Source organism: Perognathus longimembris, chromosome 3 (genome assembly GCF_023159225.1).
Source record: "Perognathus longimembris pacificus isolate PPM17 chromosome 3, ASM2315922v1, whole genome shotgun sequence".
Classification (NCBI taxonomy): domain Eukaryota; kingdom Metazoa; phylum Chordata; class Mammalia; order Rodentia; family Heteromyidae; genus Perognathus; species Perognathus longimembris.
This window is the reverse complement of record NC_063163.1, coordinates 86,792,547-86,817,960: the sequence shown is the minus strand read 5'-3', so window position 1 is coordinate 86,817,960 and position 25,414 is coordinate 86,792,547. Positions and strand designations below refer to the sequence as shown.

Sequence of the window (25,414 nt, the reverse complement as noted above, 5' to 3'; positions counted from 1 at the left end):
CCACCGGTCTGAGCAGGGAGTGCTTAGATTTCAGATTCTGTGAGAATAAATTCCTGGGTTTAAAATTTTTTTTTATTTTGTTTTGTCAGTTGTGGGGCTTGAACTCAGGGCTTGGATGTTGTCCCTTCAAGGTGAGTACTCTACCACTTTGAGCCACACCTCTACTTCCAGCTTAAATGGATACAAGTCTCATAGGCATTCCTGGGAACCCTGATCCTCAGACTTCTGACTGTGAGTAGGTAAGGTTACAGATGTGAGACACTAGCCCCTGGCCCCTTAGCCTTTTTTTGTACCCATTTCTTTCCTTTTAGACAGGGTCTCAAGCTCTTGCCCGTTCTAGCCCCAGTCTGAGGTTCTGAGGTTCTCCTACCTCCATCTCTCAAGTAGCTGAGACCACAAGTGTGAACTACCACCATAGTTATAGAGACCATAGGGTCTCTATAACTCAACCCTCTTATCTCTGCCACCTCCGTAGCTAAGATCACAGGTTTGTGCCAATGTCTAACACTGGCACCTAAGTGAGCACCTAACAAGCCATTAGTCATTGAAACAATCAACAAAACTGACATTTAGCTAGATTCACCAAGAAATAAAGACAACTTGTTAAAGTCAGTAATGAAGAAAATGACATCAGTAGGGACCCTACAGAAATATAACTTGAGGAGAATACGGTGAATGAGTTAGATGACTTAAACGATATGAATTGATTCCTCAAAAGGAAGCTTCCTCTTCACTGGATGATGGCTGTGTGTGAGAACATACTGCCGCCTGCACACTTAATGATGAGAGAGGCAGGCTCTCTCACTGAGCCCAGGACCAGAACATCTCCCATTACCTACTCAACACTGGAGTAGAGACACTAGCCAGGGAAGTTAAGGCCGTATCCAGATGGAAAGGGAATAAGTAAAACTATCTTTTCTTTTGGTTACTATCAGGTGACAGGTGTTAGTCCCACTGTCACCCTTAGGAGGCTGGCCCATGAGGTGGTTTGTTTTATGGTACAAGGGCTGACTGTGCCACCCAAGTGCTCTGCTACTGACCTACACCCGCTGTTGGTCACCTGGTATGGAACTGCTCACAGTTTCCACGGGAGCCAGAGAGCTCCCTCCTGGTCTGTGACTAACAGAAATGAAAACATACTCATGCAAAAATGTGGACATGCATACCCATAGCAGCATTATCAAAATACTGTGAAGTGGAAGTAACCCCAACATCTGTCAGTTGACACACAGGTGACTTGGTGGTACATTGTGTAGGGGATGTTAGTCTGTAGGGGATGTTAGCCTAGAGAACATGCCCGCAATCGATTATGACACCAGGAAGGAGCCAGTCACACAACAAAGACAGTGTGACTTCATGTATAGGAACTATCCAGACAGGCAAATCCACAGTGACAGAATGGAAACTAGTGGTGGCCATGTCTGGTGACGAGGGCTGGAAGGAAGTGGGGTAATGACAATGGGTTATAGGCTTTCTTTTATGGATGATAAAAAGTGGCTGGAGCCGGGTGCCAGTGGCTCATGCCTGTAATCCTAGCTGCTCAAGAGCCTGAGATCTGTGGATCATGGTTTGAAGTCAGCCCAGGCAGGAAAGTTCACCAGACTCTTATCGCCAATAAACGACTCAGAAAAAGCTGGAAGTGGTGCTGCGGCTCAAGTGGTAGAGCGCTAGACAGAGAGACTAAACAGAGCACAGAGAGGCTCAGGGACAGAGGCCAGGCCCTGAGTTCAAGCCCCAGGACTAGCAAAAGAAGAAAGAGAAAGGAAGGAAGGAAAGAAGGAAGGAAGGATTGATTGTGGTAGTGGCATAACTCTGTGAATATGTTAAAATCTACCAGGTCAGACATCTTTGTGCATCTGTGCTAGTCATGGGGCTTGAACTCAGGGTCTGAGTGCTGCCCATTAGTTTTTTCACTCAAGGCTACCATTCTACCATTTGAACCATAGCTCCACTTCCAAGTTTTTGGCTGTTAGAGATAAGAATCTCACAGACTTTCCTGTCTGGCTTGGTTTCAAACTGCAATTCTCAGATCTCAGCCTCCTGAGTAGCTGGGATTACAGGCATGAGCTACCGGTGTTTGGCTATTGCAGTGGGTTTTGGCCACTTATTGCTCAGTGGCTCCGGGATCCTGAGGAGGAGCCTCCTCTCTCCTCCCTGAGAACGCAGCTGAACCGGTCTGGGCCCCACCTTGCCGCATCCCTCACCAGCCCCGGGTTCTCAGGGGTGGAGAGAGGCCCAACGTGTCTCCCCGCCCTCTACTTTCTGTGCCTGGTCATGTGGAGGCCTCGAACTCATGACGGCATTGAGTGCTACTGACCTCTTCACTTTAAAATGGCAGATTGCATATTGTGTGAAGTTCATTTCCAGCACTGCATAAAAATAAAAAATAAATAAGATGCAAACTATAATTAAAATAAAACTTGGCACCAGGCTTGTGGTTTTTCGCAGAGCAATGACAGCTGGCAGCTGGGGTGCATGCACAAACTTTGAGCTCACATCTGTCTCCTCTAGCAACTATAGCTTATTACTTAAATCTCTGTTTCCTTGGCTGCTGAGTTCAGAGCCTGGCTTTAAAGAGACACAGAGGGAGGGAAAAAAGGAGGAGGGAGGGAAGGAAAAAGGAAGGAGGGTAAAGGGGAGGAAGGAGGAAGGAGGCAAGCAGACAGGCAGGCTTTCTCTTTAACTCACACAGTCGTGTTAGGGATTTCTCCTCATGGCCTTGGCTCCTGTCACTGTGCTTCTAGTGGCCGCCCCCCCCCCCCCCCGCCCTGCTCCGAGCAGTTGGGGGAAGTCAAGGCAGGAGGCGCATCTGGCAGCTTGTGGTTTGATTTGTACCCGGCTCAGGGTGACTTTACCTCTGCCCCTGTCACCCACCCACACTGCCCTTTGGGTTTGTGATCTCTGATGGCAGCTGCAGGAAGCCATGGAGGGCTTTAGGATTATGTTTTGTAATTACATTTTATAACCTATTAAATGGAGAGGAACACAATGCGTTTGAATGGAGGCCATGCTGTGAATTTGTGAGGAGCTGAGGGTGGGGGTTGGTTTCTGTCTGTGGTTCCTTCCTCCATGATCGGGGCCGGAGCACTGTTGCTCCTCTCCATGTCTTCCGCCCAGCACCTAGCACTCTCTAGAACGCCCTTCAGAAACGAGTCCTCCAGTCCTGGTTTACTTCCCTGCATGGTTATCCCTAGGGATGCCTCTAGCTCCTCTCTGAGATCCACAATCGCCCTTTGTCATGCAGATCTCCCCCAGGCAGCCCCATCCTCCGGGGTGGGGTGGTTTCCCCCAACCTCAGCAGATACCCTAAACCACAGAGGACGCTGAATCCTGGAATCCCAACTTTCTCGGCATCAGTGATGCATGTGGCATGCACCAGGGCCATGACTTTAGCAGTCCGAGGGTGAACGGAAACGCTGGTAGATGCTTCTTTTTCCTTCTCCACCATTTCATGGATAGATTTGTTTTTAAATGTAGGTCTTAGCAGCCTAGCACACTTTTCCCTCTTATTCAACAGCAAGCACTCACCTTGTCAGCTGAAGGAAGCGCTTGGCAGTTTCCCTGTGGTGAGTCTGATTACTGGCATCGGGATGCCGCACTCCGGGGCCACTAGGAAGTGATATGGTGCCAAAGACAAGTGCTGAGATATGGCAACCAATGACAGAGACAGTTCCAGGGCAGCTAACGGGAGGGTAGCATGTACCACGGGGCTACACTGGATAAGGTGAAAGGGGTGTGTGTGCAACTACTCAGCTACTCAGAGTGACATGCACTTCAAAACACTGTTTATGGAATTTTCCATGTTGTATTTTGAGCCCACGGATGACTCTGGTTAACTGGACCCAAGGCAGGCAGTGCTGTGGATGGGTGAGGAGGACCCTGTATCTGTGCAGGAGTCTGGGTGCAGGGTCCATTCAACCCGATGGATGGCTGGTCCCTCCATTACTGGCCTCAGTGTCCCTTCCTGGCTATCTTACACACCACACAAACACCACCACTCAGAGGTCCCTTATAGCAACCTTCACCCAGCTCTAAGAACATTAGTATTTGAATATACATAGACCCATTCTACCCTTTAGTAATCACAACACACACTTGTAATTTAAAACATTTCAACAGTGAAGATATGAAGAAAAACTAGAGCTAGGGCTGGTCACTCATACCTATAATCCTAGCTACTCGTGAGGCTGAGATCTGAGTATTGTGGTTTGAAGCCAGCACAGGCAGGAAAGTCTGTGAGACTTTTTATTTCCAGTTAACCACCAGGAAACCAGAAATAGTGCTGTGGGCTCAAGTGGTAAAGTACTAGCCTTGAGCACAAAGAGGCTCAGGGACAGTGCCCAAGCCCTGAGTTCAAGCCCCAGGACTGGCAAGAAAGGAAAGAAAGAAAACAAACCCAGGAGCCCTGGGCAAGGCGGTGGAGCTCAGTGGTAGAATATCTGCTGAGCATGCACGAGGCCCTGGGCTCCATCCGCAGCACCACACATACACATGTGCACATGTACACACCTCCTGCAGTTCCACCCACACCCCAGAACAATAGCCAAGGGCAATGTCTCCATTTTCAGGATTCTTTCCCCATCTTGGTGCCAAAGCCCGTGTATCGGCGACATGTCAGGTTGCTTTAAGCCCTGCTCTGCCCTGGGTCACAGGTGACCATGCCAGTTCCCTCCTTGCTTGGAGCCTCACTTTCTCCCCTGTACAGCATGGGTAAGGCCTGTGCCTGGAGAGCAGCCTGCCCTCACTACGAGGACCCCGAGGACCCTGACAGGAGCGGCTGCGGCTGGCCCTGCAGCAGCCTTGGCTGCCTTATTAGTTCGGTGATCCATGGTATTCCAGGGTTGATTTCTTTAATGTTGTAAATGAGAAAGACAGACCTGGTTTTGTGTTGCTCAGTCCTTGCCTGTCTTCAAAGCTCATTTTCCTGCCCCCTGGGTATTTATCAGAGCAGAAATTGTGCCCCTGGTCCCTGGCTGGCATTTCTCCCCCTCCTCTGGGTAACGCTTCCAGTCCAGCCGGGACTTGGGTGGAGCTGTGAGGATCAGCCCATGGGGCTGCCTGAATACAAAAAGCAGCATGTGCTATTGCTTGTATTTAAGACAACTGAGCAGAATGGAAATGTAGTCCACCAGCCCTACTGGAGCCCCACCTCCACATCTGGCTTTTTGCTGCTTCACTGGAGATAAGTCCCACAGACTTTCCTGCCTGGGCTGGCTTGGAACCTTGATCCTCAGATCTCAGCCTCCTGAATAAGCTAGGATTACAGGGGGGAGTGCTGGAGCCTGGCAGGATAGGCTGTTAAAAAGTAAATGTTAGATACAAAGCTATGCACTTATAAAAAGTCCAGCAATTGTCAATGTCTCCTCCAAACACTACTAAACAATTCCACAGCTCCTGATCACGTCTCCATTCCCCATTTCCCTCATTGTCTTTGCAGTGAAATATGGCCAATGGACATCATTAATGCACTCATTCATTCAACCTACACTTGGTCCGCACACGGGCACTAGCTGGGCACACACATCTCTGCTGAGATGAGTCTTGGGTGTTCCGCACTCAGTGGAACTGATGTGCAGTCACTACAAAAAACAAAGCACATTGTGCCAGCTAAACAGAAACAAGGCTGCAGTGACCAGGGGACAAAGGAGCCATACATTTATAAACTTTCTTGATATCAGTTATAGAAACTGCATGCCTGGGTTCTGGCTCCTTCTGTAACATTGTATACATTGCTAACTGTTCATTTACAAAAAGGGAACACTGACAGTCAAAACTGGTAGTACACCCCTGTAACCCAGCATGGTAGAGACCAAGGCCAGCCTGGACTACAAAGACTCAAAAACTCTCCAAAAGGGCTGGGGATATGGCCTAGTGGCAAGAGTGCTTGCCTTGTATACATGAGGCCCTGGGTTCAATTCCCCAGCACCACATATGCAGAAAATGGCCAGAAGTGGCACTGTGGCTGAAGCGGCAGAGTGCTAGCCTTGAGCAAAAAGAAGCCAGGGACAGTGCTCAGGCCCTGAGTCCAAGCCCCAGGACTGGCCAAAAAAAAAAAAAAAAAACTCTCCAAAAAAATTCATAAAGAAAGAAAAGTAAGCTGGGGACTGGTGGTTCATACTTATAATCCTAGCTACTCAGGAGGCTGAGATCTGAGGATCATGGTTCAAAGCCAGCCTGGGCAGTAAAGTCCAGAAGACTTTTATCTCTAAATAACCTCCACAAAACTGGAAGTGGAGCTATGGCTCAAAGCAGTAGAGTTTGAGCCTTGAGCAAAAAAACTCAGAGAAGGCACCTAGGCCCCAAGTTCAAGCCCATGATTGACAAAAAAAAAAAGTAAGCCAGGAACTGGTTGCTAGCATTTGTAATCCCAGCTACTCAGGAGGCTGAGACCAGAGGATCATGGTTCAAAGCTGGCCTGGGTAGACAAACAAAAAGACTCTTATCTCCAATTAACTAGCAAAAAGCCAGAACTGGAGGTGTGGTTCAAAAGGTAGTGTGCCAGTTTTGAGTGAAAAAGCCAAGCAAGGGCCAAAGGTCCTGACTTCAAGCCAAAGTACTGCCCCCCCCCCACACACGCAAAATAAGAGAGAAAAAAAGAAGTAAAGGTTTGTAAGAGCTGTCCACTCAGCTGTGTTGTGTGTGTAGCTTTCTGCCAAAGAAGGGAAGGTTCTAGAATTCTTTGGGGAGAGTTATATTCTTGTATAATTTTGCTTCAATTTACCACACTGACTAGCTGCAAAACCCACAGGGAGTTTTAATGATGTAAGCAAAATAGAAGCCTTCTGCAGAACTGGGGGGCGGGGGGAGCAGCTGGGTGAAATCCCTTATTAGTTTGGCCAACCTCCCCACGCAACTTCTTGGGGAGGGGCAGCAGCTACCTCTTCATAGGGAATGTTCCAGTAACCACAGCCAAACTAGAGCTTAGAAGTTTCAAAGCCCTGAAAAGATTATTTTTTTAATCTCTATAAATCCGACATGAAAACAAAAGACCAGAAATGTTGCCCTGCATAGCTTCAGATAGAAACAAACCCATCGGCTAATGAAGTTTGCACACTGATGTGGTCACATCTGTTTCACAGAACAAGTTGAGAGAGAAAGAGAGAAGGAAAGAACAAAAGGAAAGAAGGGAGGGAGGGAGGGAGGAGGGAGGGAGGGTAGTGCTGGGATGGATCAAGGACCCCATGTATGCCAGATCTACCGTTGTTATTCCCCACCCCCACCCCCACCCCCACCCTGTGTGTGTGTGTGTGTGTGTGTGTGTGTGTGTGTGTTTAAACAGTTTATAAAGACCCTTGCTAGAACACCAAGACCTCCTTATGGGGCAGCGTGGGTGGGGACATTAACATTCCAACAATTTTATTTTCACTTTTGGCTATATAGTTCTTTTTTTCCTTTTAAAAATTATCTTTAGCCTGGTATGGGTGGCTCACACCTAATGATCCTAGTTACTCAAGAGGCAGAGATGTGAGGACTAAGGTTTGTAGCCAGCCCAGGTAGGAAAGTGTGTGAGACTCTTATGTCCAATTAACCACCAGAGAACTGGAAATGGTGCAGTGGCTCAAAATGGTAGAGTGCTAGCCTTTGAGCAGAAACGCTCAGAGACAGCACCCAGGCCCCGCATTTAAGACGCCTGACTAACAAAATATAAACAAATAAAATAGTTCAGGCCACATGACTGACCACCTGTCCCCCCCCCCCCAAAAAAATAATCATCTCTAAGAAGTTGTACTGGGAAACTGGCTTGGTGGCAGAATGCTTGCCTTGCATGCATGAAGTCCCAGGTTCACTTCCTCAGTACCACATAAACAGAAAAAGTTGGAAGTGGTGCTGTGGCTCAAGAGTGCTAGCCTTGAGCAAAAAGAAGCCAGGGACAGTGCTCAGGCAAAAAAAAAAAAAAAATTGTACAAAGTAGTTTCCACTTGTGTGGATCTATCTATCTATCTATCTATCTATCTATCTATCTATCTATCTATCTATCTTATCTATCTATCTTATCTATCTATCTATCTATCTTATCTATCTATCTATCTATCTTATCTATCTGTCTATCTATCTTGTGTGCTGGTGCTGAGGCCTGGAATTCAGGACCTGGGTGTTTTCCCTTAGCTTTTTCAATCAAGGCTGGCACTCTACCACTTGAATCACACCTCCACTTTTGGCTTTCTGCTCACTAGTTGGAGATGAGTTTTTCAGATTTGTCAGCCCGAGGGCTGGTTCTGAACAGAAACCCTCAGCCTCCTGAGTAGCTAGATTCACAGATGTGAGTCACCAGCACCTGGTAACATGCTGTATTGTGGAAATCAGCTTGGCAAAGGGGCTTTAAACCTCAGATTCTCTGACCCAGACATTTGCCTTGCCCCAGGAAAACAAGTAGGGAAGTCACCAAGACTCAAAGCTCAGAGGTACTCCTAGCTCTGTCTCTGACAACTTCTGGGCACGCTTGGGGTACTGTCCAGTCAGGCAGCCCTCCAGAGGCATGTTGTCAGGCAGCACCTGCCTAGCAAGTGGGAGGCCCTGAGTTCAAACCCCAGGGCCACCTGAGACCAAAAGGAAGAACCATGTTGTCAATAAACTGTTACCACCACGATAGCAAAACAATGATTTCTGAGAATGTTGAGATAGGTGTGTGTGTGTATGTGTGTGTGTGTACACATTCATAAGTAGATACACATAGAAAGACATATATATATATATATATATATATAGATAGATAGATAGATGTATAATGTTGAAACATATAGGGGGGCTGGGAATATGGCCTAGTGGCAAGAGTGCTTGCCTTGTATACATGATGCCCTTGGTTTGATTCCTCAGCACCACATATACAGAAAATGGCCAGAAGTGGCGCTGTGGCTCAAGTGGCAGAGTGCTAGCCTTGAGTAAAAAAGAAGCCAGGGACAGTGCTCAGGCCCTGAGTTAACGGCCTAGGACTGGCCAAAAAAAAAAAGAAAGAAACATTTAGGTATACAGTTATACCATGCAATGTAAATCTTTTGTTTAAAAATATAGATATGGCTGGGTGCTGGTGACTCACACCTGTGATCCTAGCTACTTACGAGGCTGAGATCTGAGGATCAAGGTTGAAAGACAGCCTGGACAAGAAAGTCCCGCAGACTCATATTTCCAATGAACTACCAGAAAACCGGAAGTAGAGCTGTGACTCAAAATGGTAGAGCACTATTTTTGAGTGTAAAAATTCAGGGACAGCACCCAAGCCCTCAGTTCAAGCCCAGTGGCTGACAAAACAACAACAACAACAACATATAGATGGACATAGATAGAGATATAGAGATATACAGATATATCTGTATCTATACTCAAAACAATAGGAAGGGCTGGGAATGTGGCTTAGTGGTAGAGTGCTTGCCTAGCATGCATGAAGCTCTGGGTTCCATTCCTCAGTACCACATCAACAGAAAAAGCTGGAAGTGGTGCTGTGACTCAGGTGGTAGAGCCCTAGCCTTGAGCAAAAGAAGCTCAGGGACAGTGCCCAGGCCCACCCTGAGTTCAAGCCCAAGACTGGCAAAAGAAAAATAGAACTACTGCCATCAGCCAGCTAGCTTTTCCTTTATGCAGAGCGTGGTGCCCACCACCCTGCAGGCCTCAGCGGCTGAGCCTCGTCCAGAGAGGACGGAGCCAGGACTGGCCCTGCCTGTCCTATTCTAGGCTCCATGCTCATCCACCCTTGCTCTAACAGATGCCATTGGGGGCCTCTGGTTACTGTAAGTTGCATCCAGCCTCTTCTTGCTGATACAAGTACATAAGGAGGATGGTCAGCGTGGATGCGGAGGGGTGCTGCTGGCACGGAGGGCTTACCGCCTCCTCGGATGGGTAGAAGCCAATGGCGCGCATGACAAAGGGCAGCTCGGACAGGTGGATGTACTCCGACACCTTCCTGGTCTCCATCGTGTCGATGCCCTGGCAGCGGAGCTGGGAGTAGTAGAAGTAGTCCTCCAGCTCCTGGAGGAAACAGAGCACTCAGCCTGGCCTCCTGCAAGCCATGAAGGTTTCAAGGGTGTTTTCTAGAAAGTCTATTTTGAGCGCGGTGGTGGGAAGGGGGAAGAAACTGGAGAAAGGCGAGGCAGGTTAGGCACACTCTTCACTAGAGAGGACAATTACCCTGTAGAATTTCCCTTCCCTGCCTCCAGACACCAGGCCGTAGAAGGGGATCAAGTCCTCACCCCCGAGGGAGACCGCAGCATCCAATGCGCTGGAATGGAAAGATGGGGCGCCATGAGGCAGAGCTCAGGTGGAAACTCCAGCCTGGCATGGGGCCGCCAGCCTGCTACCAGCCGCGCCATCAGAACAGGCACTTGGTCTGCCATCTTTGGGGGCTGAGCCTTGCTCCCTGGGGAGGCAGGCAGGCCCCCACAGCAGCAGCAGAGCCGTAACCTTAGCCGAGAGCAAGGCTGGACCGCTGGCACTAATTGCTTCCATAAAAACTTGGGAGACCACAGGGACCCATGCCAACCGGATAAAAATAATCCTCTGCTCTCTAACACCGGGTCAGAGTCTCTAAATATAGGCCATTTAGATGGTAAAGAAACCTACTTTTGTAGAAGACTTGTGCAGGAGGCTAGTAATCAGAAGTCGTTATAATAATCCACTCACTGGGGCTGGGGATATAGCCTAGTGGCAAGAGTGCCTGCCTCGGATATACGAGGCCCTAGGTTCGATTCCCCAGCACCACATATACAGAAAACGGCCAGAAGCGGCGCTGTGGCTCAAGTGGCGGAGTGCTAGCCTTGAGCGGGAAGAAGCCAGGGACAGTGCTCAGGCCCTGAGTCCAAGGCCCAGGACTGGCCAAAAAAACAAACAAACAAACAAACAAACAAAAAAAATAATCCACTCACTGGCTCTCTGCTAATCAGGCAATCAGCCCATGCCAGGGTAGTAACGCATGCTTTGCTGAGGACCACAGTGTGAAAGGGTCAAGCGCCCAGACTGTGGAGAGTGATTTAACCATCCCAGCCTCCAACTCCCCATCTGTAAAGTGAGAAGAATGGTATAGAGCTTGTAGTAAGAACTAAATAAGTGAGTATATGTACTGGATGTGACATGAGGCCATTTACTTCCACCTTCAATAGATGTTTGTGAGGTGTAGGACTGACTCAGAAAGGCCCTCCCAGCCCCACCCTTTACCCCACAGCTCAGCCACCAAGGAGCCCCCACACCGTACATGGAGATGACGAGAACGCCCGCCTCCCACGATGGCAGTGAGGATGCAGTGGAACCACTGCTGCCAGGGAGACAGGCAGCCAAAGGCCCCTATACTTCTTACAAAGACTTAGACACAAACTCAGCTGGTAGTGCACACCTGTAACCCCAGATTACTTGTTAGGCAGAGGTAGGAGGATCTTCAGTTTGACCAAGCAAAAGTAGTGCCCAGGCTCTGAGTTTAAACGCCAGGACTGGCACAAAACCAAAAAGAAGACAATGGCAGACAAACAAAGAGAAAGGCAGGCTGGCCAGCTAGCAGTGATGGGAGGGAGGATATGTGAAGGAGTGCGGGCGAGGACGCCCCATGTGTACCCCCCCACACTATGTCGGCAGTATTTGGGGCCGGGGCTAGGGCCATCAGAACCAGTGGGATTGCAACCCTCTTCTCCTCCTCCAATTCAGTCATCAGCAAATCCGCCAGCAAATTTTGTGTACTTGTTTAGGGTTTTTCTATTTCTTTTCCACTTGTGAAGCATCAACATATTAAGCCACTAGAAGCAGCAATAAAGTGCTAATTAGTTTATAATGATTCTTTGTCCCCATAATGGATTAAATTGAAATTCTCAGAAGCCTGGACTCTGGCCAGACACAGGAAAGCTACTGGAAAGCAGAGACCTTAAAAAAATAATAACCTATAACTATTCCAGATCCTGAATGACTGAGGACAAAAAGGAGAGGGGAAGAATGTGCCCCTCAGCGTGTTCCTTGCCCCCAGAGTTACAGAGGGCAGGGCAGTGGGCAACTCACCTGCAGACAGGTCCCTAACCCCCAACCCCGGTCCCAGGACCTGCTCCCTTGGGAAAAGACAGAGATGGATCACAGCCGCCCAAAGCCATCTGAACCCCAACAGATTTAACAGCTGTTTTCACTTAAATCCAAGCTAAGAAAACTCCAGAAAGATATGCGCTTGGTGGCAAGCAGGGCACAGGCCTCCCCGGGAGCCAGGATCACAGTTGCTCCTCGAGGAAGGCGTCTCCATCGAGCCCGAGACAGGCAGGGCAGGGGTGTGGAGCGTATGGTCCAGAACAGGAACAGATTAGGCACAGGTGGCCAATGCCTATAATCCCAGCTACTCAGGAAGGCTGAGATCTGAGGATCCCAGCTTGAAGCTAGCCTGGGCAGGCACACTGGAGACACTTTATCTCCAATTAATCAGCACAAAAGCCAGAAGTTGAGCTGTGGCTCAAATGGCAGAACACTAGCCTTGAGCACAAAAGCTCAGGGACAGGGCTGGGAATATGGCCTAGTAGTAAAGTGCTCGTCTCATATACATGAAGCCCTGGGTTCGATTCCTCAGCACCACATATATAGAAAAAGCCAGAAGTGGCGCTATGGCTCAAGTCGCCTTGAGCAAAAAGAAGCCAGGGACAGTGCTCAGGCCCTGAGTTTAAGGCCCAGGACTGGCAACAAAAACAAAACAAAACAAGAAAAAAGGCTCAGGGACAGTGCTCAGGCCCTGAGTTTAAGCCCCAGGACTGGCACCAAAACAATAAATAAGAAGGGCTCTACTTGATGCCGTCTCCATGGGGCCTGTTACGTACTGCAAGTTGATTTTCCACTGTACGACGGAGCGGTCCTGCCCGCCTGCCGTGAACGCATAGTGGCCATCGTGGGAGAGGGCCAGGCCGGCCACCCCACTTGGGTGGCAGATGATGGCACAGGTCTTGTGCGGGTTGCCGTCAATTGGTAAGATCTGGAGTCCAACCTGGAGAGGTGAAGAATCAGACTCAGAGGACTGGGCCTCAATCTGAGCCCAGCCAAGAGTCTAGCCTGGTCTCAGAGAGGGAAGGGTGAGGCCCGCTGCCAGGCACCTGCAGAGCAGGGCTTGCTGCTTTCCTCCCCCTCTCCAGAGGGGAGAGCAGTGCTCACAACCTGACTTAGGTTTTTCTTTTTCTTTTTCTTTTTTTTCTTTTTCTTTTTTTGCCAGTCCTGGGGCTTGAACTCAAGGCCTGAGCACTGTCCCTGGCTTCTTTTTACTCAAGGCTAGCACTCTGCCACCTGAGCCACAGTGCCACTTCTGGCTTTTTCTGTTTATGTGGTGCTGAGGAATTGAACCAGGGCTTCATGTATATGAGGCAAGCACTCTACCACTAGGCCATATTCCCAGACCCCCAAATGCAATTCTTCAGTACCCCCCAGGGCCTAGATGGAAGGAAGGGTTGTGTAGCTCGAGGCTGGGCCCGTGTTTGGTTCTCCCTGACTTTGGGGCTGTGGGGGACAGGGGCGCTACCTTGTCTTTGTTGATGAACACCAAGTACCGCTTCAGGAGATCCAGTGTGTCTTTTACTGGAAGGACCTGCGTGTACTCAATGGGGGAACCATATGCCGGCCCCAGCAGCGTCTTCCTGAGTGTGAAAGAGGAAACTGTGTTTGCATTTCACAGATCAGAATGTATGTTGTAAGAGTCTTTATGGTCCTAATGCCCTTACACATTTTCGTTTCATTTCTCTTCCTTACTTTCCTTTCCTTTCTTTTCTTTCTTTCTCTCTCTCTCTGTTTCTCCGTGTCTCTGTCTCTCTCTCTCTCTGTTTCTCTGTGTCTCTGTCTCTGTCTCTGTCTGTCTCTCACTCTCTCTGTCTCTCTCTTCCTTCTTTCCTTCTTTCTTTTTTTAGAGGCAGGGTCTCCCTATGTAGCAGTCCGGGCTGACCTTAACTTTCAATCCTCCTACCTCTCAAGTCCTGGGATTACCGCATGCAGCACCACCTCCAAACAGCAGGTGCTAAGTGAGCCACTCTCTCCTGCCGCCACCTAGCCACTCCCTTGAAATCCTGGAAGGACAGGCCCACTAGTGCTGCAGGACAGCTGCCCTGAGCCAATCCTGCCGCTAGTTCTGTGGCCAAGTACGGCTGCTCACCCTGAGCAGGGGCTGAGGCAGGCCAGGCCTGCGTAGGGGCCTGCTGTACAATGGAGCCCCCTGCACCCACCCACCGCTCCCCTCTGCCAGGCTGGCCTCCCCGGAACCCCTTTGCTCTTGTCCTTGTGTCCTGGCTCACTTGCTCACCTCCTCCAAAGCTCTGCTCAGGCCTCCCCTGCTCAGGGCCCCCCTTCGACCCTTTGAAGGCAGAGCCGACCCATCTCCATCTCCACATATCCCATCACCCCCATTCAGTCCCAGCCACTCGGTGGCCTCAGCGAGTCCCTCCTGATGGCAGATCACTCCCACATCAGCACCGGGAGCAGCACCTGGCCTGGGCAGGTAGGAAAGTGGACTGAAAATGCCTCTGGAGCACCAGAGGAGGGAACCTGCCACTCGGGAGTTGTGGGCAAAAGTCTGGCATTGTCCATGCAGAGCGGAGGCCGGGCTGCCAGCAAGCTGTCCAGAGCCTGGGTCTGCGCAGTAGGCACTGAGCTCAGGCACTGTCCGGGGGAGAATGACCAGGTTACTGGTGCCTCAGAGGGGGACCTCTGTGAAAAGAGAATTGTAGCCAAGCTGTGCAGGTCCACGAGAGGGTGCCCCGGCACGCACCTGCACATCTTGGTGGTGGCGTTGAACAGCTTCACTTTGTAGCCACTGTTGCACATGAGCAGGAAGAGCTCCTTGGTGAGGGGCGGGTACCACACCATGCAGGTGGGGTAGGTGCCCTGGTCAGTGCGGTGGATGTCCAGGACTTCTAGGTGGTTTTTGAGGCTTCGGGTAAGGTTGTACTCAATCTGTACAGGGGACCGGACAGACACATGAGGCTGTATGTGTGTGTGCACATAAGCCTGATTGTGTGTGCGTGTGCATGTCTGTGTGTGTGTGTGTGTGTGTGTGTGTGTGTACATGCGCTGGTCCTGGGGTTTGAACTCAGAGCCTGGGCACTGTCTCTGAGCTTTTGTGATCAAAGCTAATGGTCTCCCACTTGAGCCACAGCACCACTTTTGGTTTCCTGGTGATTAGTTGGAGATAAGAGTCTCACAAGGACTTTTCTGTCCAGGTTGGCTCTGAGCCATGATCCTCAGATCTCAGCCTCCTGGGTAGTGAGAATGACAGGCATGAGCCACTGCCCAGCCCGTTTCACCTCTTACAGTTAGTTCTATGGTGCACACTACCATAATCTCCGTGACTCCTCAAGGGTAGGAACGAGGGCCAGGTGGCTGAGCCCCCGGGCCGTGGGGGACCCTTCTTCCCCCAGCACCTCCTCTAGGACACAAGCCCTGGGCACTGTCACAGCCCCATGAGGGCAGGCCGCCAACTGGGAGGTGTTTGTGATACTTGCTTTACCCAAATTTATCCGGTGAACTCATGTGGTGGACCCGGGGCGTGATGCACGGTGTGCCTGTGGCAAAGCCCAACAGCTCACCAAGAAGCGGTCTCTGCCAAGGCTCAGCAGCCGGGGCTCGTTGCTATCCAGGTGAACCCCAAACAAGAGGCTCTGGATGCTCTTGCGATGGGAGCGGATCCGTGCCAGGTACTGCCACACCCGCTGTCCATCCTGGACAATCATCATGTACACAGCCACGGTGAAACTGACGTCCTAAACACGAGCGACAGAGCACAAGTCAGCCAGGCACCCGTGGTTCACGCCCATAATCCCAGCTACTCAGGAGGCTGAGATCTGCGGACCAAAGCTTAAAGTCCAAGCAGGAAAACTCTGTGAGACTCATCTCCAATGAATCACTAAAAAGTTGTGGCTCAAGTGATACAGCACCAGCCTTGAGCACAAAAGGTAAGGGACAATGCCTAGGCCCTGAGTTCAAGCCCCAGGACCAGCACGGGAAGAGGGGGAGTAGAGTGGGGGGAGTAGATGTTTTCTGTCTTGACTTTATCACTAGTGAATCATCATGGGCCGGAGGTAGGGCTCCAGTGCTACAGCTCCTGTGTGGCAAGCTCAGGCCCTGAGTTCGAAACCCAATACTAAAACAAACTAAAGACTTTAGCTCTTTGGAATTACAAGTTTGGGGTTTGGCTCAAGTGGTAAGAGCACCCACTTAGTAATCCTGAGGCACTGAGTCCAAAGGTCAGTACCACATACACAGAAAACCATCATTTTTCACATGAATTTTGCTTTTTGTTTTTTGCACAACTAGACTGTGATCTGCCTATTTTAGGCCTTGCATCCTTGTCTGGACCAGGATGACATCAGGATGACAGGTGACCACACACACAACCATCATCTTTCTGTGGAGATGGAGACTCATGAGCTTCTGTGCCTGGGCTGCCCTCGAACCAAGATCGTCTCAGTCTCAGCCTCCATCCCCTCTGCTCCCCTCTGCTCCCCGCTGCCCACTCTGGGCCTAGGGCTGGGCGAGGCGCTCACCGCGGTGGCCATGTAGCGGGAGTCGTGGGAGAAGCTGACGTGCGTCACGCTGCTGCGGGAATAGTGGAAGGGCTCCGACTCGTTCTTTAAAGACATTGCATCAAGGATGTAAACTGTGCCCTCCGTGAAACCAGCTCCAAGCAGGGCCCCTACAGGACAAGGCCAAGAGGCCTTCATTCCTTCTAGAATGGTCTGCTCTGCTCTAGGTGCAGAGCACACAGGAATGGGCATGCAGGGACTCAAGTGAAAGGCAGACACCTGGGGAAAAGGCCCCGGGGTGTAGCAGGGTCCAGAGAGAAGCCTCTCAGCCAGCCTGGGGGGGGGGGGGAGGGGCAGAGCCAGGCAAGGGCACAGCCCTTGTGTGGGAATACCTTCCGGGTTGTAGGTCAAACTCTGGACGCCAAGCCCCTTCTCAAAGACCCTGCTGAAAAGGTACTTCTTCTTCTCATAATCCCACATTTTGATCATGCCACAGGTGCTCCCTATGGCAAGCAGGGGCTGGTAAGGATGGCAGGCGATGGCACAGATGGCGTCCTTGGGCTCTACAAAGAGTTTCTCCAGTTTGGTGCCCTCTGCTGTTAAGTGGTACACGGTGGCATCGCACGTGGCGATGATGAAATTCCTGTTTGCCAAGGAGAGGGTGAACAGTGTGTCTGCAGGGAACGGGGCTCGCCAGCCATTCTGCATCTAATTGCACACGAAATGCCTTTGTGGTCTATAATTTACTGACATTATTAACCCAATCTCTACAAAAATATACTGCCAACACCCAACAGCCTCTGTTTGCGAGTGAAAAAGTTCACTTTTCCACATGTAAATTGAGTCATTAAGTATGCAGATGGACAGTCCGTTGTACAATTAGCTAATCTGCACATGCAAATATTCATTTGTGTATGCAAATATGGAGTTGGGTGCACACATACAGATGTGCCCGTAAAGACTGCAAGGGTAATTAAACAGACTCAGATAATTCAGTCTTGAAATGTTATGGCTATTAATTATCCGATGCTTTTAACCTCAGTGGCTAGGACAAGTTTGCTTCAGTGAACAATGCTTGGCCAAGGACCCGAGGCTCCACAGAGAGAAGAGCTCAGGGGTGAGGGAGGACTGGCCCGAGTGAATCCAGTCAAGGTACTTTTTTCCCCCTGGTCCTGGTGAATTCAGGGCCTGGGTGCTGTCCTTGAGCTTCTTCTGCTCAAGGCTAGAGAGAGCTCTACCACTTGAGCCACAGTGACACTTCCAGCATTTTATAGTAGTTTATTGAAGATAAAGAGTCTCAGACTTTCCTGACTAGGTTGGCTTTGAACCACAATCCTCAGATCTCAGCTTCCTGAGTGGCTAGGATTATAGGCGTGAGCCACCAATGCCCAGCTTCAAGATTCTTAATAGTAAAACAACATTTAACTAGCTTTTGCAAATGATCTATAAGCCAGGCTCTGGTGCTCATGCCTATAATCCTAGCTACTCCAGAGGCTGAGATCTAAGGATTACATTTTAAAGCCAGCCCAGTTGGGAATATGACCTAGTGGTAAAGTGCTCCTCTCATATACATGAAGCCCTGGGTTCGATTCCTCAGCACCACATATATAGAAAAAGCTGGAAGTGGTACTGTGGCTCAATTGGCACAGTGCTAGCCTTGAGGGGAAAAAAAAAAGCCAGGGACAGTGCTCAGGCCCTGAGTTCAGGCCCCAGAACTGGCAAAAAAACAAAACCAAACGAAAAGTCTCAGACTTGGGCTGGGAATATGGCCTAGTGACAAGAGTGCTTGCCTCATATACATGAAGCCCTGGGTTCGATTCCTCAGCACCACACATATAGAAAATGGCCAGAAGTGGCACTGTGGCTCAAGTGGCAGAATGCTAGCCTTGAGCAAAAAGAAGCCAGGGACAGTGCTCAGGCCCTGAGTTCAAGGCCCAGGACTGGTAAAAAAAAAAATTACCTTAAAGCCAGCTCAGGCAGTAAAGTCCATGAGACTCTTTTCTTAATGAACCACCACAAAGCCAGAAGTAGAGCTGTGGCTCAAGTGGCAGAGTTCCAGCCTTGAGTGAAAAAAACTAAGCAAGAACATGAGACTCTGAGTTTAAATCCCAGTAAAAAACACTTTTCTTTAAATCCAATAGTGACTTCAATCATCCACAGGCAGGTAAAGAAATGACTAGAAGGTGATTTAGAAGGCCATTCTCACAACTTCACGTTCCGGGGGCAAGAAGGACACACACTGTGTGCAAGCTGGAAGATGGCATCCACTGTCTTCTATGTCAGAAGACAGCCAAAGGACTGGATTCATTCGCAACTCACCTGACAACGAAAAGGTCACCTTTTAGGGTGCAGTCAGAAGGGAGGTTGGACGTCTCAGTGGGGGACTTGGGTGGAGACTTGGAGAAGGACAGCGCCTTGATGGAGCTCAGCTTGAAGTTGCTGTACCAGTTGAGGACAGACAGTGTGTGATCGTAGAACTTGATGTTTCCCTTGATGTCGCCAGTGACAATGTAGCTGGAGGAGTGACATGTGTGTTACAAAGAAGGAAACCCAAATGTGGAGCATCTGCTCACACCAGGCCCTGGGCACTACGAACTTCCTGTTATCTGGCTCCATGACACTAGCTTTACCATTGCCCTGCACCACATCTAGGATACCAACACACAGAGAAGTTGTGAAGCTTCCTCTCAAAGCCTAGTGTTGTCAGATACAGACATGCACAACCCAGGAGGCCCTGTGAGATAAATCAGGAATATATATATATATATATATATATATATATATATATATATATATAATTTTTTTTTTTTTTGCCAGTCCTGAGGCTTGGGACTCAGGGCCTGAGCACTGTCCCTGGCTTCCTTTTGCTCAAGGCTAGCACTCTACCTCTTCAGCCACAACACTACTTCTGGCTTTTTCTGTTTATGTGGTGCTGAGGAATCAAACCCAGGGCTTCATGCATGCTAGGCAAGCACTCTGCCACAAAGCCACATTCCCAGCCCCAGGAGTATTCTTTTATGAGGCGAACACTTTACCACTAGGCCATATCCCCAGTCCTAGGGGTATTCTTTTAGTATAAAGTATATCCCAGGTATTGCATGGGACATACTTATATCGACAACCCTCCAGGACTAGAAGGCTGGGACTGCACCAGGCATTCGGGAGTATCTAATGCTTTCCTCGGCCCTCCAAGGTCAGCTGTCGGCCATGGCGGTGGGCAGTGATTTACATTCACCGCCATATGACCACAGGCAGTGGAGAGAGTCCATCAATCGGCCTCTGAGTACACACAGGCTAGCCATGGGCCTCGGGCTGCTTTGGAGGAAGATGCCATTGTGAGAGCCACTGGAAAACCCTCTCCAGCCATCATAGCCAGGGCAGTGCGGCGTGACAAAAATGGCTTTTATTTCCAGTCATCTGATCCACCCCAATGGGCTTGTTGTTGCTTAAAAAAAATGGACACAATTCTAATCAGAGTTGGGGGAGGAGCAGGGGAATTTTCTCATATATTATGCAGAGTGATTAAATGAGCTTTCTGATTAACAAGCAAGGCGGGAGGACAGAGTAATTGGCTAGCGCCTCTTTTACTGCCCTCTGCTGGACCGAAGTGGCAAAGCCGGTCAAATGCTTTTTTGTTTGATTTTGTTTCTGTTTTTGTTTTTTGTGGGTCATAGGGCTTGATCTCAGGGCCTGGGTGCTGTCTCTGAGCACTTTTGCTCAAGGCTAGTGCTCTACCACCTTGAGCCACAGCTCTACTTCCAGTTTTCTGGTGGTTAACTGGGAGTCTCACAGGGACTTTTCTTCCCAGGCTGGCTTTGAACCGCGATCCTCAGATCTCATCCTCCTGAGTAGCTAGGATTACAGGTGTAAGCCACCAGCATCTGGCATGGTCAAGTGTTTCTGTTTTGTTTTGCTACTTGTAGGGCTTGAACTCAGGGCCTGGGTGCTGTCCCTGAGCCTCTTTGTGCTCAAGGCTAGTGCTCTTTCACTTGTACCGCAGCGCTACTTCCAGCTTTTGAGTGGTTAATTGGAGATAAGAGTCTTATGGGGACTTTTCTTTCCAGGCTGGCTTTGAACTGTGATCCTCAGATCTCAGCCTCCTGAGTAGTTAGGATTACAGGTGTGAGCCACTGGCGCCTGGCAGTCAAGCATTCTTAAGGGTCCTGTTCCTCCCAACGCTCCCAGGTATTGGCTGGGTTTTATTTAACATGGACAGAGGGGAATCCAGGCCTCATCACTACTGGGCCCTACTCCTGATTTCCAACCTCAGAACCAACAAAGGAATGTAAAAGACAAATGAAAGCTAACAGGCCTATGAAAAACAGATAGAATGTGATTCCAGTCATAGAGGTAGGTCCTGGCCCTGTACAGGCATGTTCTCAACACATCTGGAAACTTCTCTAGCACACCGAGGTAGGTTACTGTTTACTCAAGGCTCCATGTGCCGGGCAGTGTGTAGTTTTACCTGCCCGATCTCATGAAATCCTCACAAAATCTCAGAGACCATATTGGCAAGCCCATTTCACAGATGGAGAAATATGGGTTCTGCAAGGTTAGATTCTTTGCTCAAGGTCACCAGCTGAGATGCAATAAATAGCTTCTGTCTCATCTCAGTCATCACAGCCTCTCAAAATCCAAAGGAGTTCCAAATTTTATAAAGTTCTGAAAGCTGAGTATAGTGACACCTGCCTGTAATCCCAGCATGAGGGGGTTAAGCTGAAGCAAGCAGATCACAGTCCAAGGCCAGCCTGGACCACATAGCAAGAGCCAGCCTCAACTCTCCTCCTCAATAGGTCCTGACATATTTGATCTGTAGATAATATGTAAATGTTATTTTTCAGTCACACCAAACAAATAGTTATCTGAATTATTTTCTTTCCTTCCTTCCTTCTTCCCTTCCTTCCTTTGTCTTTCTGCTAGTCCTGGGGCTTGAACTCAGAGCCTAGGCACTGTTCCTGAGCTTCTTTTGCTCAAGGCTAGCCCTCTACCACTTGAGCCACAGTGCCACTTCTGGCTTTTTCTGTGTATGCAGTACTACTGAAGAATTGAACCCAGGGCTTCATAAATGCTAGGCAAGCATTTTACCACAAAGCCACATTCCAATCCCTGAATTATTTTCTTAAAGTAAACTTGAGGGGTACAAAAAACTCACGGAAGAAAAAAATCAGTTACTTTTTGTTTCACCAACACAAAGATACTTTTTAAATATAATGCACGCACAAGGCTTAAAAAAACCTATCAAATGAGTGTAAATGGGACTATATAAAGAAGAAATCCACCCCCACACACATCGTAATCATGTTCTCAGCTCTTCCCAGAGGCAATGGAGGCACCCAGATAATTATGACTCTCCCCAGAAACATTCTATTCATATACAAATACATGGACTAAAGGGCTTTTAAATACATTTGTAATCACCAAAGCAAATGTTTTTCCCCCCCACACCCCCCCCCCCCCCGGCCAGTCCTGGGCCTTGGACTCAGGGCCTGAGCACTGTCCCTGGCTTCCTTGTTTGCTCAAGGCTAGCACTCTGCCACTTGAGCCACAGCGCCACTTCTGGCCATTTTCTGTATATGTGGTGCTGGGGAATCGAACCCAGGGCCTCATGTATACGAGGCAAGCTCTCTTGCCACTAGGCCATATCCCCAGCTCCAAAGCAAATGTTTTAATGATGCTCATTACCTATCCACTGTAGTGAGCACTGTGATGCCCTCCTTCTGCAGATGGACCAGTTTACAGGGCTTGAGGTAGGGCAGGCCGGAGGCGAGTGAGTGCGGTCTCTGGATGTCCCACACCACCATCTTGCCTTCCAGCGTAGCAGAGAGGATCTGCGTCAAGTTCAGGTGGAAGACAGACTGGCTAAATTTTCCCACGAGCTTGTTGAATGTCTGTGTGTCAGAGACAGGGTATGCATGAGTTACTGTGGGTAAAAGAAATACAATCAAAGATAACAATAAGACTCTTGTGGGATTTGTCTACAGGGGCCTGGCTCCAAACCTAGATCCTCAGATCTCAGCCTTCTGTGTAGCTAGGTTTACAAGTGTGAGCCACTGGAGCCTGGCTTAGCAGACATTTTTGTTATTTCCAGTTGTAGACAATGTTGACTATTTGTAGATCTGTGTCTGTGAATTCGCCTCCTTGTTAGGTTATCTAAAGTCACGGAGGGTTGAGCAGAAGCGTGTCTTTATGGTTCAGCCTCGTTCTCTGGCACTTTCCCCGCAGGGGCCAGCGGGGTGAAGCTCAGTCTTCTGACTTCACTGTCAGCATGCTCCAGTACCACACTGCCAATGTGTTTATGTTGCCTTTGATCATGAGCCCTGGGTTAGTAAATCAGCGCAGGCTGGGGGTGTAAATCTGGGACTGGGCACTAGCATAGCTAGCTCAAGGTTATAGGTTCAATCTCCAGTACCATGTAAAAAACAAAACCTCAAACAAATCAATGTTGTATATTAAATATGCTCTCCTTAAAGCAGAAACATACACAAAAATAAGGTTATGGATTAGTGCTGATGGCTCGCACCTAAAATTCTAGCTACAGGCTAGGATCTAAGGATCTTAGGCTGAGGCTAGGCTGAGATCTAAGGATCAAATCTCAAAGCCAACCCTGGCAGACAAATCTGTGATGCCCTTATTTCTAATCAATCAGCCAAAAAAAAAATCGGAAGTTAGGCATGGCTCAAGTGGTAGAGAGCCAGCTGTGAGCAGAAAAGTAGAGAGAGAAAGAAAGAGCACTAGACCCTGAGGTCAAGCCGTTCAAGACAGACAGGCAGACATACACACACGTGTACACACATGCACACACGTGTGGAAGCAGAAAAACCCTAATGCACTCTCTGAGAGCAGATACTATGAGCATCAAACACAGAAAATGCTCTTTAGGAGATGGAGCAGAAGTTCCACTTGAGACCAAGTAGACTAAAGAAAGCAGGCGGATGAAAAGCTTTCTCTACCTGTGGCTCCCTGCCACCCTGCCCATTCTTGAGCATCTGACTACCCTATAGCATTCATTCTTTGATCACTCTGAACTGAGCGATCTCATAAAGGGATCCACTCACACTCTAGTTACACAACTTCAAGCCATGGACCCATTGGAAGATGTTCCAATGACTTCCCAATGGATTAACATGAAAACACACAAATCATGGTTCAACACAACCGAGCACGCATACACATATCTATTCTCCACAACCAAGCATGCACACGTGTCTATTCTCCACAAAATTGTATGTATAAAAATGTAACCGGCAGTACTCACTTTTTCTGTTAAAATTGGGGCACTGTGAACAAGTATATTTTTGTGTTCAAGCTGACAGAGAACAGAAAAAAAAAAAAGTAAGCACTACTAAAAAAAAAAAAATCCTGGTTTCCAAAACAGGAACTACATAATAGCAAAATCAAAATCAAAGGTGTCTAACCCAGGTAGGGATGTGGCGCTCTGAAGGTAAGAGCCCTTGCTGCCTTGAACAGTACCCACAAAGGCAAAGGTTTCAGGAGAAAAACCAATACATACTTTAATGCCAATTCAAAGGTGACCTTAAGTGGTACTCAATGAGAACTTTAACTTTCTATTAATAAGGCTTTAAAGCTGGGAGCCAGTGGCTCAAGCCTGTAATTCTTGCTACTCAGAAGGCTAAAATCTAAGGATCCCAGTTCGAGGCCAGCCTGGGCAGAAAAGTCACAGGGAAGGTAGTGTCTGTTCTGGGCTTTCAGGATATACCAAGGAAATGCTGAGGCTGTTGGAAACCTTCTGTTTAACTTTACATGTTTTCTTTTTAAATTGTTTCTGTATATTTATTTTTTGTTTATGTGGTACTGAAGAATCAAACATAGGGCCTCATGCATGCTGGACAAGCAATCTACAACGAAGGCTCATTCCCAACCTCCACATGTGTCTTTATTTTTACTCCATCTTCTATTGGTACCATGTGGCCAAGCTGTTTGCTAATTCCTTCCTGAAGGGGAATAATGTCCAAGGTCTAAATTTTAAACCTATTGGGCTGGGAATATGGCCTAGTGGTAAGAGTGCTTGCCTCATATATGAAGCCCTGGGTTCGATTCCCCAGCACCACATATATAGAAAATGGCCAGAAGTGGTGCTGTGACTCAAGTGGCAGAGTGCTAGCCTTGAGCAAAAAGAAGCCAGGGACAGTGCTCAGACCCTGAGTCCAAGCCCCAGAACTGGCACACACACACACACACACACACACACACACACACACACACACACACAAAACCTATTAAATATTTTCAAATAAATATTTGCCTCATTACCTTACAAACATTAAAGGAAATTTAGTTATCTGTTTCTGATTTAATATGCTGATTTCCAACTGTACTAGGATAAATACCATAATTAAATCAAAACATATATATATATATATATTCTGCTGCCTAAATTGTTGCTATCTTGCCATTATCTTTACTTAAGGGAATAAACATTTTCTTATGCTCATGTCCAAAACAAATCAAGGTATTTCTACTCACCCAAAAATAATATATGGTTTGTGTTCGGCTATTGCTCACCAGTTCTCTGTTATTTGTTGGGTTGAAAATAAGATGGTTCTGAAATGTAAAATGTAAGAATTCACTAACTAATAACAAATGCTAAAATGTCAAATGCTAAAATTAAATAAAATTTTTTTCTTGCCAGTCCTGGGCCTTGGACTCAGGGCCTGAGCACTGTCTCTGGCTTCTCTTTTGCTCAAGGATAGCACCCTGCCACTTGAGCCACAGCGCCACTTCTGGCCATTTTCTATATATGTGGTGCTGGGGAATCGAACCCAAGGTTTCATGTATATGAGTCAAGCACTCTTGCCATTAGGCCATATTCCCAGCCCTAAATAATCATTTTTAATTAATAATAAATAACTGAGAGGAAAAGAAGAAAGGAAGAGTAACAGGGTGAGAGAGACTGAATAAATTTATTATAGATGTGTGTGGAAATATAAGAATGAAATCCCCCTCTGTATAACTAA

The 25,414-nt window shown here is 48.4% G+C and overlaps 1 protein-coding gene across 1 annotated transcript in view; it reads right to left on the bottom strand.

Annotated features, from left to right (window-relative positions):
• The window catches only part of Cfap251 (cilia and flagella associated protein 251), a 44,185-nt gene that overhangs the window by 3,958 nt on the left and 14,813 nt on the right, over positions 1-25,414 (bottom strand). The window contains exons 8-19 of the mRNA XM_048343007.1: positions 24,924-25,001; positions 23,695-23,745; positions 22,122-22,327; positions 18,759-18,953; positions 16,832-17,082; positions 16,461-16,609; positions 15,504-15,677; positions 14,687-14,871; positions 13,451-13,565; positions 12,762-12,925; positions 10,120-10,210; positions 9,817-9,960 (exon numbers count right to left, since the gene is read on the bottom strand). Coding sequence (XP_048198964.1) covers positions 9,817-9,960; positions 10,120-10,210; positions 12,762-12,925; positions 13,451-13,565; positions 14,687-14,871; positions 15,504-15,677; positions 16,461-16,609; positions 16,832-17,082; positions 18,759-18,953; positions 22,122-22,327; positions 23,695-23,745; positions 24,924-25,001 — 1,803 coding nt within the window. The remainder of the gene's footprint in view (positions 1-9,816; positions 9,961-10,119; positions 10,211-12,761; positions 12,926-13,450; positions 13,566-14,686; positions 14,872-15,503; positions 15,678-16,460; positions 16,610-16,831; positions 17,083-18,758; positions 18,954-22,121; positions 22,328-23,694; positions 23,746-24,923; positions 25,002-25,414) is intronic.